We start from the raw sequence: 21312 nt of genomic DNA, 5'->3' as shown, positions 1-21312 counted from the left end.
TGTGCTGTGTTTAACGGCTGTCTAGAGGTTGGCTTTTTCAGCCTCGGATACACACTCACGCAAAGAAATGTTGCAATTTATGAGAGCATCGGGTTTTTTTTTTTTTTAAGAATCTAACTCATATTAACAGTTCCTGAAGCCAAACTGGCGCCGTGACCGGAACTTTCTTCATTGTTAGTCGCAGAGGAGAACAGATGGGGGAAAGTGAAATGTCAGACTTTCAGCACAGCCCACATTACCACTGCTGCAGGAGGAATTAAAAATGCAGTGGAGAACTGTACAAACACAACAGTGGCAAAGAGATGCTCACTCAACGTTTTTTGAGCACAAAATAGTCTAGCTCCCTTTACTTGAGGAGAGCAGCAACCTGGTGTGAAATCAATGATTCTCACTTATTTAAGATTATGTCAGCCACATTGGCATTGGTTGGTAACATTTGCCAACCTCAAAGGTCCTCCTTCACTCACTGTGCTATGCACACACTAAATAATTGACAGACAGGGGTCCTATTTCCTGTCTCTACATCAGGACTGTGTAGCACTTTATAGACATTCTGTCATTCAGAATGGTCAGCTGTCAGGGCATAATAACGGTCATCAGTGGTGTGATATGTGGTCTGATGACCAGTGTGGCGGCCGTCTACTTACCCAGATTGTACCACACGTCCATTTCACCACTGAGCATTCGCACCTCGATGATGGTCTGCCCGAGGAAGTCATCAGACTCCCGCTTGAAGTGCTGCTTCACCCGCGACTTGATGTCATCATCCTCGTCCCAAACTCTCACCTTTATCCTGTCGGTGGCGTTGTGGCACTCGCTGGAATGCAGAGGGAAGCGCACTCATGAGCACCCAGCAGCCCGGTAAGGTCACATGCTCCACTGAATCGACAAACAGGGCACTTATCCCCCCCCCTCCTCAATGCCCCCCCTCCTCATTGCCCCCCCTCCTCAATCCCCCCCGGCCAGACAGACGGAAGACTTGAAAGGCCATTTGTAGAGGAAACATACCACAGTGAGCCCGAGTGCACAATACTAATGCAATACAGGCCATAAATTCATAGTGAGATTGCATTTGAACGCCACATTTTTAAACCTCGCAATACGATTACGCCGATTCCTTTCCAATCGCTCTTCATCGGGCCCGACTGCGTACCCTTTGAGAGAGAAAGCTGCGGTGGGTTTGCGAATCAAAAAAAGGGCGAAGCAGCCTGAATGTGTCAATCATGGAGCATTTACTTGCAGCCGAGCTGACGCATCAAAGAAGAGTGAGAGTTTGCATAGACATCCCATGTCATAACTGACCTTTGAAAAACCAAACGAGCACAAATCACAAGTTTCCACAAGAATTACCGTTGTATCGCGTTGTGGGCAGCAGACACCTCATTATTTATTTACACAAGCGTGTGCCAATTTAATGTCAACAAAGGCCCTTCCTCAGCGTTGATGTTGCATATCAATATAAGTCCTGGTAAGACAAAGCGCTGCTTGCGCGCCAACATAACTCATGGCTAATCCACTCTGTAGCCAGCAGTGGCACCTATAGAGCTCTGTGGTGAATTGAGGCACTTACACAGGCCCAAAAACTCAACAGAGACCCGGCTAATATATTAGCAGAAACCACTCTCATGGCAGCCTGACAGTGCTCTTACCACAGGAGCGAGGCAGAGCCCATAATGAACATTAAAGTGCCGACTCGTGGCCACATAATAAATGGAGCTGTACTAAGGATCCGTCTGTTATGTTTGTCAGGACGCCGCATTACCGTATCTGCAGAGAGCCCAGTTTTATGGCCTCCAGAGACCCCCGGTAACTACATGCCAAACTGAGGCTGTATTTTCGGGCCTCTTTTGTTGGTCTGTCATCTCCTGACATTCATATTTCCTGTGTTCCGGCGAGATATATGGGACCGTGGGAGGGAGAGGAAGACAGAGGGAGAGGAAGACTGGGAGGAAAGACGTAATAATCATTTCTCTCCTTCTCACGATGCCCTGTCAGCTAGAATTGACGTCAGGCCATCCCCGCCAGCTCTCTTCAAGGAGGTCCTGCATGCGCACTGGGGAGGCTCCCTCCGCCCACGACCCAGACGCAGGACTGCCTACAGGGGCAGGGGGAGGCTCCCTCCGCCCACGACCCAGCCTGCTGCACACACACACACACACACACACACACACACACACACAGACGCAGGACTGCCTACAGGAGCAGGGGGAGGGGGAGGGGGAGGGGATCCGCAGCTCCATGCTCACAGATGGAGGGAGGAAGGTGTGCTGGAAGGGCCTGTCATACGGAGCTGGGGAGGTCTCAGTGTACTCCTGAGTGGAAAACCTCCATTAGACATGGCTCTGGCTCTTTTATTAGATCTACAGCTGTGTGTGTCTGGTCCTTCAAACAGAAGTAGTGGTTATTGTTGCAGTTATTATATTAGTGTGTTATATACTGATATTAGGCCACCTTGATTGAATGAATGTACTCCTAATTGTAATGACTAGATGAGAGCACTATTAATTATAGTCCCAGAGCAGTACGAGGGCACAGATGTAGCCTGATGGCTCTAAATAAGAGTGGCGAAGGGAGGAACACAAATGATGAGTGTAATACAGGGAGAAAAGGAGAAAGACATTGGGGTTGAGAAGCTATGTAAGAAGACAGTTTCTTTATGCTTCTAAAAGGGTATGAGCAAAAAGGGATTCCGTTCCAAAGGAAAGTCTACTTATCCCACCTCAAGTCCTACCAATCTACCCCCTCACAAATCACTACTCTCACGTAATGTATTGTTGATGCTTCCAAATGAAAAGCGCTGGCTGTGGGAGTGGTGTCACACTGGGCATATACAGAAGCAATACATCTACAGCACAGCCTCATGGGAAATGAACATGCTAGCTCAACCAAGCTGACAGCATCATTTGGCTTGCTCAGAGCGCTCGCTTTGTCTGCGCACTCACTTGTGAGTGCTGTGGAGCTTCAAGCTAAATTGGTCTCTGGTGCTGTCCGTGGTGCTGTCCGTGGTGCTGAACCTGAAGGAACAGCCTATTGTGGACTACAGCCATGGATTTCCAACCCTCACTCTGCCTCTGTATGATATTACACGACTCTTTTTTCCCTTGACACTTGATATGTTCACCATACATGGCCAGAAGGAAACCTGTTTTTTCTTCAGCATTCCTGATGACACAGGACAAAAATCTCACAAAATGATGACAAAAATGATGCAGCTCGTAGCACAAAAAAACAAGCGGTAAGGCAGAACGGCACTGTCCAAAGAGCTCAAAGCAAAAAGAACAATTTGCCTTCAAAAGTCACTAATGTGCAGCTCAAATGGGTGTTTAGGCAAACAGAGATGCAGTGCCTGGTGTTGTTTCTGCTGCTCCTGGGCCTGCGGCAGTGTTTGTGGTAATGTGTTTTTCCTCCTGTGTGTTTTTCCTGCTCTTTACATTTCATGAGTAACGCACCAGGGCCCCTGGGATGAGAACACGCGTGGAATAGGCTATCGGCCTGCACCACGGGCCATTCTGCTCCTGATGGATCGCGCCACTAATGGACACGTCTCCACATCTGCTGATTGTACTCGCGCTGTCGGCACGCCGCTGTCCTCGCCACAACAAACAACCGGGTTGAAAAATGCAGATTACGCAAAAATTACGGCCACTAACACCTCGTCTCATCGGCCTTTTAATTGGCCCCTGGGTGCACTAAGGCTGTGACAGTGTGCCGGCAGGGGGTAGACTTCACTGGGAGGGTGATCTATGGGCTCCCATGGTGCCCCTGGGTGGCAGATGGTCCAGCCTCCCCACCGCCATCAATACCAAATGACCCAGAGGGACGAGGAGCGCCATCTCCTCACCCTGTCATATGTAACAAGCTCAAATGCATTGTGTTTGCATTGTGCAGGCAGGTGGCTTGGTACAGCCCCCCTGATATTAGAGGTATCGTACCCTGGTGAGCTAATGCACTATCGCATCATTCAAACCAAAAATAAACTAGCGGCCATGCATCTCTGTGAGAAGATTTCCGAGTATCTGCGTTCTCTGGTCCATTAACAGTAATATTGACAAAACGACTCCAATAATTTAGGATTGCCTGCTTCTTTTGAAGAACTGCATTGGAGAGAGAAAGAATAAAAGAGTGACCTCTGCGCTCTCCCTCCCCTTTGCAGGTTACAGTAAATCCACGTGTCTATGACAAACGATTTATGGTGCTGTCAGTCACAGAGCTTGGCTTGGGATAACAGTTGAAACAAATATAAAAAAGAGGAAGAGGGACTCTTAAAGCAGAGCGTGTGAGCCCGGGCACAGCAGAGCTTTAATGGAGCTGAAGGATGTGTGCTCTTAAAAGGACTTCATCTGGGAGGGCAGAGACTAGCCTATCGTCATCTGCAGTCCAGGACTCTCAGGATTAGACTGGCCAGTGGAAGGGAGAATTAAAAGAGAGCGAGCCTCCGTGGATTGAGGTCAGAGAGCGGGATATAAGACCTGTGCTGCCTGAACCCATACATGCTAATGTCTTACCCTCCATGTGAACAGAGAGCACAATATAAGACCTGTGCTGCCTGAACCCATACATGCTAATGTCTTACCCTCCATGTGAACAGAGAGCACAATATAAGACCTGTGCTGCCTGGACTCACACATGCTAATGTCTTACCCTCCATGTATAAAATCATGACGTGCAAGTCTGTGCCACAAGGGACTGTGAATTCTGACTCATAAATAAGCCCCACCAATGTGCGATCATTTCTGCATACCAAGATGTGTGCATTACATTTAATTATCCACTGGAGGGATGCATTGCCAGCTTCTGGAAAGATTAGACATAGGCAAGGAATATAGGATGTTTGTGGAAAAGATTAAACCACCAGTGCAGTCCGTCTTTTGCTGTGCATGTAATATTCACACTCAACAGTAAATATATTTGTGCCTAGGGTGCCGTCCAGCTAAAGTATTTTATATTTTGCAATTTTGGAAAAGCATTTCCCATTTATGGTTGCAGTTTCATGATTGCTATTTAAGCTGCCCACATAATATGACACAAGGACCCTAATGGAAATGAAGGTTAGAAAACCTACAAACATCTGCAGGGAGATCAAAGCAAACAATCTGCTTATCTGGCTTGATGTAATGGCATGTATTTCCACCCATACACCACTCAAGTAGACTGTTCCATTTGATAGCTCAGAAATAGCCTTCTATTCGAAATGACAAACCTATAGCTTTTAAGGTCAAATGAATCTAAAAGCATGATTAAGGCAGGCATCAGGCAAGCAAAAATAATGATGATCCAGCGGGGAGGCTGTGCTGCAGCAGTGGAGTAGCTGCTCCTTATCCAGCCTCACGGGCCTCATACGCCCATGGAGAGATAGAACACACAGATGGGGTGAAAAGCTAAGCCACTCCTCACCGTAATATGACAATAGAATGATTGTGAGGGGCTCAAGGATATACCAGGCAATGTGCTTCCCTTCAAGACTATGAAAAGGAATGAGGCTGCCTTGGCTAAGGGGCCTGAGCTAGTGAGTAGTCGCATGTTTCTTCATTATGGTCTATTCAGAGCCTCCTAAGAGCCTGCCCCTCTTATCAAGAGCAATGGTTATGCAACAGCAAGATAGGGCATAATAGCCAGGCAGTCATTATGGCAACACAGTGGACTATTAGACAGGATTTTAGACAACCTTGCATTGGGATGTCCTCTGTCAAACCGATATTGCGCATAATTAAAAGCAAAGAGAATTGTGAAAATGAGTATGAGTATGTATATTTTTCTGGATGTGGGAGGGTGGCCTCTCTCCTAACGAGACTCAGGCCATAGTGCTCTTTCTGACGTAGTAAAATTCCAGAGTGACTCACAAGAAGAATTTCTCCTCCCAGACAGGATTGAGGTTTCCGAATATGGTCTTGGTCCTGCGCTTGGTCTTCCCCACTTGCACGGTGACGTAAGGGTCGCTGGAGCCCGTCTTGTCCTTGGCTTGCAAGCCCTGCGCGCACACAACTGGGTGGAGAGCACAAAACAACCGTCAGCATCAAATCCTGTCAGAATCTTCCCCAAAAACAACAAACGTCTCTTGCATTTTATTCGCTTGTGTTTACTTTCTGTCTGCCGCTGCCCGAGGGCCACAGACATACAAATAGTGCTGTTTAGTTTTATTAGACAAGTCATCAGGGCAGAAGTCATAAAGAGAAGGGGGCTCTGGTGTGTTGTGCCACAGCTCCCATTGTATAATTCTGCTCAGTCAATGGCGAGTCAGGGGGTAGCCGCACACCATCATTCACAGCGCCAGTAGTATTTCACAGTGCCATAAAAGGGGAGAGAGCATTAGGTTATTAAACATAAATGAGTGACATGCTAAATTATTCATGTTACATATATCCTGCAGTTGGCTGCCGAGAGTGATTGGTGGGGAGCGAGTGAGCGAGCAAGCAGCAGAAAGGGTTCCCACAGAGGGGAAGGCATGGAGGCACTATAGAGAGCCTGGGGTGGCTGGGGAGGTTTGGGGAGGTGGTGGGGAAGGCATGGAGGCACTATAGAGAGCCTGGGGTGGCTGGGGAGGTTTGGGGAGGTGGTGGGGAAGGCATGGAGGCACTATAGAGAGCCTGGGGTGACTGGGGAGGTTTGGGGAGGTGGTGGGGGAGGCATGGAGGCACTATAGAGAGCCTGGGGTGACTGGGGAGGTTTGGGGAGGTGGTGGGGGAGTCACTGCTCAAGTCCACTGCATCAATGCAGCCTCGGCAGGCTCGCTCCCCACCAGAGAGATGACGACTTGTCCAGGTGCCACACACTGCAGGTATAGCCAGGAACAATCCATGGGATGGAATAACAGAGAAAAACTGTTGCCACTGGAATCGATGGGCCTCCGTGTTTATCAAATGAATAATAGATAAATAACGAGTCAATGAATACATTCCAAAATGGGAAATTCAATATAGCCTTAGAGATAAATTAAGGCATCACTGTGTTTTTCTTCCCCCTGTGTTTATTGACATCCTGGCAGAAGTGCAAACTTAGCAATAATTCACAGCATCAGAGGCGGGCAAAGTCAGGTGAAGGTGCACAGTAGACACTGGACACTGACACGGTCAAGAGAGCAAGCAGTCCCTCCTACTGCCACAGGGGCCATTCACATGTGATTAATCAACTATCCATTCAGCTATCTATGAATATATGATGTCTATCATGATAGTGAAGTATTTACAGTCACAGGGGCCATTCACATGTGCTTAATCAACTATCAATTCAGCTATCTATGAATATATGATGTCTATCATGATAATGAAGTATTTACAGGTCTCAAATTTCCACCAAAATACCTACAGTACGCATGCCATAGCAACAAGCTAGCAAATACAGAAGAAAAATGAATTGGTAAAGACCCAGATAATGTGTGTCTTTCTGTAATCAACACATCTTAGTTATGCTGTGAGGCTTATGCAATATTTTTAATGTTTCAAAACAAGAGCTCTTTTCCAAAACGCTATATCCACCATTTTAATGAATTTTCATAAATATTTTTTTTATTTTATTTTGTTTTTCAAGTGATCTCAGTGAAACTGTATTGGGCTATGTTTAGTTGATTTATCTTTACTCAATAAAAACAAAACAACTGAAATAAATAACATTTATGATTATCTAATGTTTTCAAAAATGGATTTATAGCGTTTTGGAAAAGAGCTCTTATTATCCTCAGCTGTACCGCTGTACTGATATCCAGCTCTGACCTGTGATGGTGATTTTAGCCGACCACTTGGAGGTTCCCTCCAGCACAGCCTGCTTGGCTGACTTAAGATGCGTAGTGAAGTCCTCCTTGGAGATCTCAAACATCTCCTGGATCACCTCAAACACCTCGGGCCTGTTCTTCTCCCGGATCTTCATGCGCTCCTTCATGGCCATGATGATGTTCTGGGTTTTGTCCTCCGCGCCATGCTTAGAGCTCTTCTCCACCGCTCCTGTGCATGGAGAAAGAGACATGAGTAACGATAAAATGCACACACACACACACACACACACACACACACACACACACACACGCACACACACACACGCACACACACACACACACACACACGCACACACACACAGACACAGACACACACACACACACACACACACACACACACACACACACACGCACACACGCACACACACACACACGCACACACACAGAAAAGTGCACATACATATGCATCACAAGCACGCACACACACAGAGACACAGGCACACACACACACACACACACACACACAGACACACACACACACACACACACAGAAAAGTGCACATACATATGCATCACAAGCACGCACACACACAGAGACACACGCACACACAGACACACATACACACACACACACACACACACACACACACACACACACACAGAGAGAGATAAGCCATGAAGATTAAACAGTATGAGTGAGTGAAGTAAGCTTTGGAGGGGATCCCAGCAGCTTGCACTCATGCTGGACCCACTTTGTTGTACAAGTGCTGACATTTCAGGACGCCTCGCCAAACTTAATTGAATTATCTAGCCTGTCATCAGCAGGGGGGTCAAGGACTCAAACGGGAAATTAGTCATCATTTGAGAAAATGCAAAAAAGAATCAGTTTTACATCAATCCAAGCATGTCTAATTTAATTTAGAACAGTGACAATTGTTCCCCGAAGCTTACATGTCTTCGCTAGAAAAAAAAGACAATCAAACCGAGAATCCAGTTTGAAAAGTGCCATCTGAGACACCAACCGTATGCTGTTGTGAAGCCGTTTAAGGTAAAAGTGCATCACGGTAAAAGTGTTGACTCAGGAAAAACTTAGGAGGACTAATCGGTTTAATATACAGTACGACTTTGAATACAAATGCATACACGGACCTTAAACAACCTGACAAACTTCAATATTATATTGTGTGTGTGTGTGTGTGTGTGTATAATGAGAGAACTGTAGAGGCCTGCTGTCCAATCTGGAGAGAAGACACTGTGGTCTAGCCCATCATACGGCTAAAATGGTCTGCACAAAAGTGTCAAATGATTGCCTCATCTTCAAGGTCTCCGAAGCATGACTATTTGGAATTATATTAAAAATGTTCATTGCTGTATTTTTTATGTCATAGTTACACTGTCCCTGGGATCATACTGGGGTTGAACATTCTCCTTCTATATCAATATGAGTGGCAGGCAACAAAGGAAAAGAATGATATTGAAATAAGTAATATCCATGCAAATTATATGCAATGAAAACTTGACTTTTCATTTTATTTCTTTTTTGTGACACTATGCTACACATAATCACACACCTGTGCATCACAGTGAAAAAGAAAAAAAGACAGACAGATAGATGAAGAGAGAGAGAGAGAGAGAGAGAGAGAGAGAGAAAAGAAGAGAAAGGGAATTGTAGCTGAGGTAACGGACAGAGAGGAAGTAAGGAGGCTGTGTTGAGGAAGAGTGGATAAAGTGAACTGTAGAGTGATAGATGTCTCCCGTCAGAACTATGCACATAGTACATGAACAGCACATGTTACAGGAATGACACTCACGCTGTAGACAGTCTGCGTTGAGAAGGTCCTGACACTTTTCATGACACTTGACCCCACACTCAGAGCAGCGCATGCCCTGTCGAGCGATGCCCCACAGCAGGCCCTCACACTCATGGCAGTATGTGGGAGCGGTGGCCGTCCACACCTCAAAGTTGTGCGGTGTGGTGGAGGAGATGGGGTAGATCAAGGCCTGCAAGGTCTTCCTAAGCACGTGCAGTTTCTACAGCAGAAAACAGAGATTAATTGAGCCCTGCTCAGCTGCCCGGAACACAGAGTTATTGCCTCACAAATTCATCTTGCTGTTGTCACATCATTTTGATGAATATGACCATGTTACAAAGTGCATTATGAAAAAAAAAAACAATTATCCGTGTCTGTGCACAAATACCAAAAAAACAAATACTGTAACTGTAAATTGTCATATTCGCTAAAAATCACCATAAATGATGTATTCCAATTGACTAGAGCCATTCTATGTTGAATTACAATGGTGAGACTCTCCATGGCTAACATGAAATAAAATGACATGACGTTGCACACTCTGCTTCAATGAAAGGAAAATGTAAAGGGCAGCTGTGCCAATCTGCTATCAAGCCTGACATCTGATGACATGTTTTTCACAGCCCATCTTCATCTTTGGGCGCCCGTGCCATGGCATATTGATTTATGTTTCTGTATTAGTATATACATGTACATGCTCCCCTCTTTGTCCAATCAATTCCAAAGTCGCATGATAGTGGCCCTCTCTCTTCTCAGTGCCAGTTGTGAATCACAATCAGAAGTGACCCCTGACCTTAAAGGACCCCTCTCATTCAGTTGGGATGTTTTATTGTCGGAGGCCCTTCCAAGTGTCTCCGTCATGTGACCATAACAGCCCCACAGATATCTAACCATCGTTTGCTTCTTGGTGACAGGGAGAAATCAATGTGCGCTATAACTTCTGCCTTTTTACAGTGTGTGCTCAGTGGTGGGGGGGGGGGGGGGGGGTGGGGGGGGGGGGCGTAGGCTGGGCGGGAGTGAGACATGGGCAGCATGATTTACAGCTGACAGAGACGTGGACAGTCTATTGAGTTCTCCAACTTCTCCAGCAAAGCATTCTGCAGAGAGTTTTATTGCCTCCAGATTCCTGTCTTCCTCCCACACAGCCATTACATTAACCGCCAATAATGTTAACTTTGTGCACGGACCCAGAAAAAAAAGAAATAAGGTAAGAGCAATTCCTGAAAGTACTTCATTAAAACTATTGGAGTGAGCTTCATTAGGAAAGCTATTCCTGTCCAGGACTAGGGACAGCATTTGTGTATAACTAAATATTTGCGCAATACCAATTGAGCTATTTGATCTCATCTCATTTCATCATGTTAGCATTACCACAAGGTGTGTGTGAGGTACTCTGAGCGCATGCTATTAAAATCACACACTTATTGGAGCTGGACTGAGGCCATAAAACCCTTTGAGAGGACATAATGTGCCCTGGAGGCTTAGTGGCATTACTGGTAACAATTTCAATGAACCATGAAAATGGCATAATATTGCTTTATTTGGCAATCAAGATCACATGTGACCACGAGTTCTATTGAACTTCCTTTAGGGACTCGTGATGGGTACAGAGAAGCTTGAAATAAGGCGAGAATGTGTTTCAGTGTGATGGGTTGAACTCTACCACCCAAAATGTGACCAAAATGTCACCACTAAAGATACAGCCTGCGGTGATGGTGATGTGCCTCCCACACGTCACACACTCATTTTAAGCATCTTGTGAGCAATAACCAAACATGCTGTTTGACATTCACAGGGCTCAGGCCTTATTGTAAGTCCCACAGTGTGTACTGACAGGGAACATTTCAAGCCACCAGGGGGGAAAAAGGCACACACATGGCTAACCACAACAGTGTGAGAGACGAGTTCAGAGGCGAGTTCAGAGATGAGCTCAATCTCGCGTGCCTACTGTGCAAATGAGAGGCATCATTTAATGAAATGTTGAGCGGTCAGGCCAAAGCCAAAACGACTTCTTATTTAATCTGGCAAAGTTTCAGCGGACAATATGTCAACGTGCTATCCACGACTTGGCAAAGGGCCATGACAAGAAACACTCTCCATCAAATTTAAGGCAGCAGAGTCATCTAATGCCTTTACATCAAAGAGTGGGTGACCCCTCTCCTCAGTCTACTGTACATCTCACAGGGCCTCACAGTGGTACACACACACACACACACACACACACACACACACACACACACAGATAAAGCATCTCTGTGTCGAGGTAAAGCTTTGGTGTACAGTACATTCTGCATGTTCAGCACTCAAAGCATCTCATTTTTCTGATGAAGTCTTCATTATGATTCCTAATTAGCAACTCCTCGCTCTTTGTGAGTTTTACTCCAGATAACTGGCTCTCCGGAGTGAGGAGACTGGGGTTGCCAACAGGGTTCAGCTGCCCGGCTGAGAATAGCGTGAGGCCCCATTTGCTGATGCTGGTGGCAAGTTGGAAGTGGTTTTCATGAATTCTTTCTTTTGAACTCTTTCTCTGCGAATATCTTTTACAAATGACATGGATTTAGTCTCAAAGATCAGACCCAATTGAGACAGCGACAGTCCTTGATTCTCCCTCTACCAATTGCCTGACACTTCAGAGTCACTGCATGGTGCAGCACTAGGCACAATACGTGATGCCTGACATCGATGCCTTTATCGATCAGAAGCAGCTTTCCTTGACTGAAAATACACAATCACCACCCCCTGCTTCCATAGGCATAGTAACCTTGACAACCTGACCATTTTCAATAGCTCTCATGGTAGAGGTTCAGTTAGTAGTATATTGCACATTCTTTGCCCATTCAGTTGGTGTCAGAGAAGCTACACGGCTATGGCACATCAAGGGGCATTAGCCTTGAGCCTTCACCCGTAGCAAACAGTTGAGGGACTGGGCCATGATGATCAAATATCGGATGATATATGAATTGGGTTTTTAGGAAGTCCATGAGTTACAATGAACAACCAAGGATGGCTTGTAATGAAGGCGGCTTAAAACATGTGAACTTAAAACAACACGCACGTGCCTTGTAAAATCGCTTAAGGTAAAAACCAACTCATGCTATAATGACATACATGGATATGTACATTTCATACAATACAGATATTCTTTGTTGGAACATATCTACCCAATAGCAGTATAGGCAATCATGCTATTTAAAGCTGAAACAGTCCTCAGAGCTATAGGAAGTAAAGGTTAGAACTCTCAAGAATTGGATTTTATATATCACATGTTAATTTTTGATTCCACCAGATGCTGAGTACCAATATACTTATAGAGCCAAAATACTTGGAAAACATTAACATTTCAGATGAAGTTGATTCCTTTCCTCACTCCAAATCAATAGATATTCTCCTGAAGTATTTCTGCACAACATATGGCTGTGTTTGTTAGAACATGTTGGACCGTGATTCCTCACAGGGATGCTCTCTCATGTACTTAATGCAGCGGATAACACAGCGACATCTGGTCGGCCTACTTACAGTACAACTGCTGCTCAATATGCAGCTTGCCCATCCTCATCTAAACATCTGACAGAGAGGCATGCGCACCTCAAGCTCTTCATTCCACATGACTCAGCTCGCTCCACTGCCATTACATGTGGTCACCTTTCAAGAGCTCCCAGTGGATGGATGCTAGCAAGAAAGAAAATAACCCTACGTGGCACGATATCTCATTGGTCCATCCAGCAGGAAAAGGAAATTGCTTTGTGACCACAATCAACAGATCTAGTCTAGACAGCACCAGGCTAGCAATTAAATATTGTGCAGCAACTTTCTTGGTTCCATCTAGCAGTGACAAAAAGTGTTGGCCTGGGTGCAGTAGTATGCTTACACAGTATTGAATAATTACACCTTTATAAGCCTAAGTTGTGCCTACTTACACACTTGATTTAACGCAGGCCTACTGTACATACAGTGCAAGGAGAGGACTCTGTGGATATTATTAGCACACACTATACAGTACAGTATGCTTCACACACTTCAAGGCTGTGTCCATGGCGAGACCATTCAAGCACATGAGCAGCATCACTGGCTTCAAATGCAACTCACTCACACTTCACAACCTTTCAAGAGAAGAGGTGCATCCCAAAAAAAGCAGATGGTTATTGCGCATTGCTCCCCACAATTGCATTAGAGCTCTCTTTTACTTATTTAGTGGATTGCAATCAATTGCATAGAGCTCTGGAGGTCAGCGGAAAAAAGAAAAGAGTGATTCTCTAGACATTGATTAAGGCTCTCATCCCTCTCCGCCTCTTCGCTTCCACTGCAGCTAACAAAAAGCAGGAGCCATAATTAAAAGGGGATCGCTGGTTACATTAAGGAATTGGCTGATCCTTCACACATGTCAAGGTAATCCTTATATCACACTCTGATTCGTCAGCTAGAATACCGGGAACCGAGTGTTCACCACAAAGTCCACTATATGAGCTGCAGCATCACCGTTCAATCTGTGCCCTTATTCGGTGGGTACTCTGCAGCCGGATGTTGTGCAGTACTTAACTGCAAGAGGCTGCTAAAGTTTTGAATGTAACTCTGTTTGTTCCACCCCGCCAACACCTCAACCATCTCAGCCGGCTGACTGCAGGCCTGGCACTTTACATTAGCCATGCTTGGTTGGCTCCTATTAGCCAGTGACTGCCTGATCTGAGTGAGATTTATCTGTGTGCGCTGCTGTGTCTGTGGAGGAAACACTCACCAGATCCTCGTTGTTCAAGGTAGATCTGTTCACCAGGGCGAACGAAATGCCTGCCTTTCGAGCAGCCAAAGTCTAGGGGGAAGAGAGAGTTGGAACAAAAAGTAATTGAATCAAAGTTGGCATGTTGTGAAAATAGCCAGAGTGAGCAAGAGCACTGTCATGGGAACACAACGAGAGTTGATTGGCAGGGCCACACTTGCTGTTCTTTGTGTTTTAATGGCTGCTCATGGGTGGATGTGGGAGGAAATAGACAGCAGGTACACTGCTATTTAGAACCCAAAGAAGCTGTTAAAGTGCTTAATCCACCCCCACCCTCTGTGGGCCTGAGAGAGTGTGGGTCTACATGTATCTAGCGTTGCAGGCATTGTGAGAATGTGCCCAGTCCCAGCATGCTATAAAACATTTTTTCCGGAAGTTCTAACAATAAAAGCAAAACATTTAGCTTTAGTTCTATTATAAACTGCCAGGCTCATCCATGGTTCAGACCCTTGGTCGTGTAAATACAACACAATGACAGGATAAAGCAGAAATTGTAGACACTTCCAGTTTACTAAGAATACATTACTGTTATTCTACCCCACAGTGCAGGTAAACTGAAAAGATAAACATTCAAAGGCACACAAGAGTACCCACAGGGACTCAGCAAGCATGAGGTACAGTACACCAATAGATCAGTGGACACCATTATGCAGGCCTTTCAACATTGCTTCCTTAACAGCAGTGCAAAATGACACTAGTGGGCCTACTAACATTACAATTAAAAAGGAACTTACCAAAGCCTGGTATGTCCAGTGGCATAAGAAGAGAGTACAAAATAAAGAGAATTAGGAGATGTCCACAGAACAGATGAAAGTAACATTTCACATACAGCGTTGTGGCATGGGCATTTCTGCGGCCATGCAGAACATATTGTGATTCCTCACCAGTAAGCAGAGTGAAACTATGCAGCTGTGCTCGCCATTACTTCGGTATCCGTACATACCGTAATCACTGATTCATGCATTAACATCTAACCGTTCACTCATGCTTCTGTATGCATGTACTGTATGTGTGGTTCTTTTTTTTTTCCAAATATTGATCATGAAGCTTTTGGGAATAATATTTCTGCTGTCTACACTGCACATTAGACTCACGAATAGACAAAGACAGGACACACACATTTCTGTTGTGTATAGCCAGTGGCACACCACTGACTCACGTTAATAATAGGAGCTCAATTTCCATCAAGGATCTCCAGGTAATGTTGATAGAGAAAGGGTTTTAGAACACTCGGCTGGAGCCAAAGGAGGTAACGCAAGGTAGCCATATTCCGTACGGTGCCCGGGCTGTAACACCATTCCGTACAATTGACACTTGTGATGGAATTAAGCGATAAGCCACTTGAGTCTGTAGTTTACGCTGATTTTAAATCAGCTACAGGGCTTTTTTAAGGGATAAAATCCCCCCTTAGTTGCGGTAAAATCGGCATAAACTACAGACTCGAGTGGCTTATTGCGTTAGTGTCAATTGTACAGAATGGTGTTCCATGGACACCGTACGGAACACGGTTACCTTACGTTAATGCAACAGAGAGGAAGGCAGACATTGACAGCTGACAATATTGAGCTCGTCTTTACCATCTACCAAAGCACCAAATTACTGGATCACCAAACTCATGGTAAAGACCCATGGGAAGCCATTTACACCTTAAGCAAAGGGATGTAGGAGAGGATAGGTGACCTCTACATGAACTCAAAGTGTTGATGTAAGTTTACTGAACATGCACTATCACTGCTGAGGTTGCTGCAGGCAATATCATCATTGTCACAACCATAGAGAAAACATAGATCATTGTGTCCGGAGGTGAGTAGTGAACTTTAATCAAGGACTTCAAAATGCATTGGTATGTTTTTTGCACCCCAATGTCGAATGCAGGCGTCCCTCCTGTCCCGAAGTAACGTAAGACTGCTGTTGCCCTGAAGCAATCACACAGCCACTCAGGGACACGACAGAGGAGAGGAAGCATGAGAGGACGAGACCAAATTTAACCTGTGAGCACTGACTTCATCCGAGTGTAAAAGACTTGGTGCTGCGCTGCTTTTACATGATTTAAAAGCCTTGGCACAGTTAAATCAGAAGTCAATGAAGTCCTCAGATATATTTTTGGGTCGAGTTGTCAACATTTCATGTTAAAAAATTTGCCTTTGAGTCTTGCCGGGGACTGAAATGTCCAGGCACCGGCTTAGCAGAAATCTGACAACCCACTGAAAAATATCACCCATAGTAATTATGGGATCATGTGGGAATGGTAAATATACACGCAAAACCCAAAAACAAAAATGACACCCATACTTACCAAGACATTGTTGGTTTTTAATTTCATGCGAGATATGGACAAATACAGCATCATTTTTTGTCCTTCAATGCTTTATGAACATTTGCAAGTAATTACGTGTGAAACATCAAGCCATGTTATGCTATGATAAAATTATATGTAATATTTAACTTAAACTGAAAAGAGACAGACACATTTTCAAACTTACACAATTACATGCTAATTCTTCTACTGGTGTTTCGGACACCAACAAATGTGAATAATGTTTTTTTCATACATATTGTAATAAGACAAATACAGACACACAAATGTATATACAGAAAAATGTTTAAGACAGAGAAATTAGTCATTCAGACAGCAGTCAAAAAAGATTTTGGATAAAATAAAGACTTAACATGAAATATGAACTCACAAGACAGACAAGACACTGTGTGTCTATTACCCTAATAGCATAGCAAGCTCTGACGAACCATCAGGATCAAACACCTTTCTTTTGCCTTTCACTTGCCAAATTAAAGTGAGTTACGACATAGCAGGGGTGTATTTACATATTAATATGGAGCACTGTAGCAGACAAGGGTGTCACCATACTCATCCTGCTGAAGATAACATGGAGGGAATTGGATAAACTCCGTATAAATCAAAGATAACCTTGTTGAGGCAGATAACTCACCAGGTCTCGGACAATAGGCATGGTCCTCTTGCGACGTAAATCTGGCATACTGTCAATACCATAAAGTATGCTGCCAGTCCTGCAGAGGCAGACAGATTTAGTGTCTATTAATATCATAATAATGCTGTGCAGTGTAAGACATTACTGGGCTAAAAAGGGTGATTTGATTTAAGACTCTGGCAAACAACACAGGCCATACGTCATTCGCCTCACTTTTCCCACGCTTGGCTCTGCAGTGCGTGCAACCAACACATCCCCCCCTTTGATGCCAAATACTTGCAGACACTTGCACAGCGGGGCAGGTGAGAAACCTGTCACTGGCCCAAACAGCACCCTGGAAGGACCTCTGTGCTGTGAGATGACGGGACAACACCAAAATAGAACAGGCCAGGTGTGGCTGTCTGAAGCCAGCTCTCACTCCCGCCACTATGCGTGACATGGAATAAAGTGTCATGATCCAGGTGAGAGTCAAAGTCAGACTAGCCTGGCCGCCCTGACCACTCATTCACTCCCCCACACACCACAGACACACACACACACACACACACACACACACACACACACACACACACACGCACACACACATGCACACACACACACACACACACACATGCACACACACACACACACACACACACACACACACAGCATCTGAGTCCATCCACCTGCGTGTAGCGCAGGACAGAGACACATGGAGATCTGGGTATCTGACCATATATGGAGATAGAGGATAAAAAGGATTGCACCTCTGCTGACATCAGGGAAGCAGAGGAATACAAGGACATATGAACCAGCGCTATACAAGTCTGTCTCCATTCTCTGCCACTTGAGGCTATTGCATATGAATGCATAAACAGACTGAATAAAATAACCGGATATTGAAGCCGGTTTCTACAGTACCTGCTGCATTCCGAACGGAAGGGTCTGGAGAACCTCTGCTCCTACTACTAGATTCCCAACGGATACTTGAGGGCGAAATGAGCGGTTTCCCCTCTGCTAAGAGCCCCTTAATCAGCCTCTCACAGACGGGGTGTTGGTTTAGGGCACAGAGCGGACGCTGCAGATTTAAGCATGTCTGGGAGTCGCCTCTTATCTCAGCAGCTCTATGTACAGTAAGCCCACTTCATGAATGTGATATGCATATCAGACCAACAGCAGAACAGCCCTCAGCTCAAGAACACCTTGCTGATATGGTCCCCTTAAAATGGACTTAATGCTATCTAAATGTTTATGTCCTCGACACTGTGCAAGCACATGTCCACTAGCAACCACTTTGATCATTTAAAGAAGATCCATCAAGGAACATTAATGCTAAAAATGATAGCTATTCAAAGGCTCTCTACATGGGCGAGTGTACTGCCAGGAAGCTGCTGTCTGCCTGTCTAGCTCATTGCTACACTTGCCGGAGTGACAGAGTTTCTCCGTCTCTGGAGGAGCAGACTGCAGGAAGGTATGAAATGAAAGTTTCACTTCTCCCTTGACCCGTGATTCTCAGGGATATCACTTTGGAGGGGCTGTGTGGGCTTTGCAGATCACCTCATGTGCACCCTGCCGTGACAGCTCCAGCTCCCACTCCTATGATACTCACAGGGTGACATCACTGCTCTGGGCCCTTGGCCTCTATTTATCACGGCTGTTCTTCCTGCACGGCTCCCAGGGAACTCCTGCCATGTTACACACTGAATTTCCACTCTGGCCAGTCATAGGAGCAACTATCGCAACAAACATACACACTCCATGCACCATACAGCTACCATACGGCTACATCAATCCCAGAGAGTCACGTATGAGTTCATACAGTATATGCAGGAACATTTTAGTGAGGCATCGTGTGATCCCAGGTGTGTTCAACTTACCCTCCTGAACCCAAAGCATCCAGAGCATTTCCATGGCCCTTTGGAATACACACAAACACTCTTGTTACCATGTGTTCATTGAAAATATATATAGACATTTTTACATATTTTTTGTAAAACATGCACAAATCAAACTTAATACTGGTTGGTAAAAAACAAATGAAACAACAAATCAAAATGTAATCAGATGGAGAGTATGGGGATGGATGTACCACACCGGTTAAAGGTCGTGTACATCTCACATTTACATCTCAATGCATGCACAACCAAAATACATATCATGTGAACAAGGGAAGGTGCAGGGAAGTTTATCCCACAATCCACAATCACTCATGGAAAAGGATGGGAGTGTCAAGGACCTTCTGATCACTTGGAATCAATGTGGTTCCCACACTGTACTAAGCAATGGTAAAAAGGACAAGGCAGGGAGGTGAATGGGAAGCTAAAGCATAGACTTAAACCTGTGAGTCCAAAGCACTGCTATCTGAAAAGAGAAAGAGGAGGAATAAGACACAATAACGCCAACAGACTCGGAGGATGAGTTGTCATAGGCATAACATATCTTTGAAATGATGAGGTGAGGTGAGGTGAGCATTAGACGTTTTAATGAGCATTATCCCCCAGAGGCAAGAAAACTATTTTCTGATGTCAGTCATTCAGCAATAACAGAGTTAACCCTTCATGACAGTTCTGAAGGGCCAGGCATCTCTAATATGGCCTCCAATGATGAAACAATATTCACAAATGGTGGCACAACCAAACAAATGTTGGTACAGACAGTCTGGAAGTGAATATGAGTCAATGGCACTACACATCTAATGCCAATCACCCTTCCGCTGCTGATTTGTGATGCTGCTGCTGCTGCTGCTGCTGCTGCTACACTGGCTCTGATCAGATCCTTGCTAATGTTGAGCTGCTTAATACAAATCTATTGCTGCGCTCCGGTTGGGTGGAGCTTAGGAGCCACCTAATTTAGTGTGCCTGGCTGCCTTACTCTGGCTCCTTACAATACACACAGCACAGAACTGGCTTAACATTGTACAAGTGTAGGGGGAAAAGCACTGAAAACACAGTAGTCCTTCTGTGTCCCATAGGATACTGTTATCTTTCACTACTATAATACGACTAGGTAAAGTAGCAGTGGCACATTCCATTTGAAAGAATGGCAATTTAATGACAGAATGTCAGTATGATTATTGAAAACTGTTCACAAATTAACCCCATTTGCATATAACCTTTCTGGAAGAAACCCAAAAGCAGCAACATAAAATAAATTCAGTGTTGTGCACCCATACTCCTGGCACTAATGCCTCATTCATGAATGAATGGCCTTGTTTAGCTGACATTTTTAGGTAAACACGAGGAACCAACCTATATATCTGAAGCTGTTTGTGTGTGTGTGTGTGTGTGTGTGTGTGTGTGTGTGTGTGTGTGTGTGATGATAATCACAACACTGAGTAACACAAGATGAAGATCCTTTACTCTGACTGGAGTGCTATATTGTTCTATTCATCAGACAGTTCACCTTTGTGTGAGATGTGATATATATAAAACATCTCATGAAAAATGGGCTCAGGGTAGTTTGGGCATACAGTAATTGGACAGACTGATAACACCCAAACGTCTGCAACCTATTTGAAACAACATACCGAGATCCACAGCTTAGATTCGTACCAAACCACTCAAAAGCTTTTTCAGTCATACCCAATACTAAGAGTATTGCCGCTGCTTCTAATTGACTACACAGAGCAAAAGACTAACCCATGCGGAAATGCCTGAAATTGCTATTCCTGCTCTGTTTTTTTTTCCCTCTCCACATTTTCAAAGGCAGTCAACTGAAATCATTCCCATTTGAATAGTGATTGCCTGCAGTTGAAACCCACCAACCAAAAATAAAACAAAGCAGCACAGTGAGTTTACAAATGGATAGCCTTCAAAACACACGGCAAGAAAGGGAGCGAAACAGGGCGGCGCAGAGAGGGAAGAGTGGTCTGCACACTCAGTCCCTCCCCTGAACACACAGTGGCCACGTGTACAAGACGGAAATAAATATTCTAAGCAACGCTGACCTGGTTAGACAATGCCCTTGGGAGTACAAATTAGCATCTCAATACAGTAGCTGCTGGAGTTAAGTGAAGATTGGTCTGGCAGGAGGAACAACTACGCTAAGGCCCCTATGAAAAGCTTTTAACATGTGTGCTTTAAAAACACTGACCAAAAA

The 21312-nt window shown here is 44.8% G+C and overlaps 1 protein-coding gene across 1 annotated transcript in view; it reads right to left on the bottom strand.

Moving 5' to 3' along the window:
• Window positions 1–21312, bottom strand: part of LOC134096011 (protein unc-13 homolog C) — a 97855-nt gene that overhangs the window by 71052 nt on the left and 5491 nt on the right. Inside the window, exons 3-10 of the mRNA XM_062549749.1 lie at window positions 19553–19575; window positions 19092–19129; window positions 17236–17314; window positions 14249–14302; window positions 9517–9736; window positions 7707–7934; window positions 5841–5982; window positions 648–817 (exon numbers count right to left, since the gene is read on the bottom strand). Of these exons, the coding sequence (XP_062405733.1) occupies window positions 648–817; window positions 5841–5982; window positions 7707–7934; window positions 9517–9736; window positions 14249–14302; window positions 17236–17314; window positions 19092–19129; window positions 19553–19575 (954 nt within the window). The remainder of the gene's footprint in view (window positions 1–647; window positions 818–5840; window positions 5983–7706; window positions 7935–9516; window positions 9737–14248; window positions 14303–17235; window positions 17315–19091; window positions 19130–19552; window positions 19576–21312) is intronic.

This window comes from Sardina pilchardus, chromosome 11, assembly GCF_963854185.1.
Source record: "Sardina pilchardus chromosome 11, fSarPil1.1, whole genome shotgun sequence".
Taxonomy (NCBI): Eukaryota; Metazoa; Chordata; class Actinopteri; order Clupeiformes; family Clupeidae; genus Sardina; species Sardina pilchardus.
The sequence above is the reverse complement of the archived record's forward strand: the minus strand, read 5'-3'. Positions and strand labels throughout refer to the sequence as shown.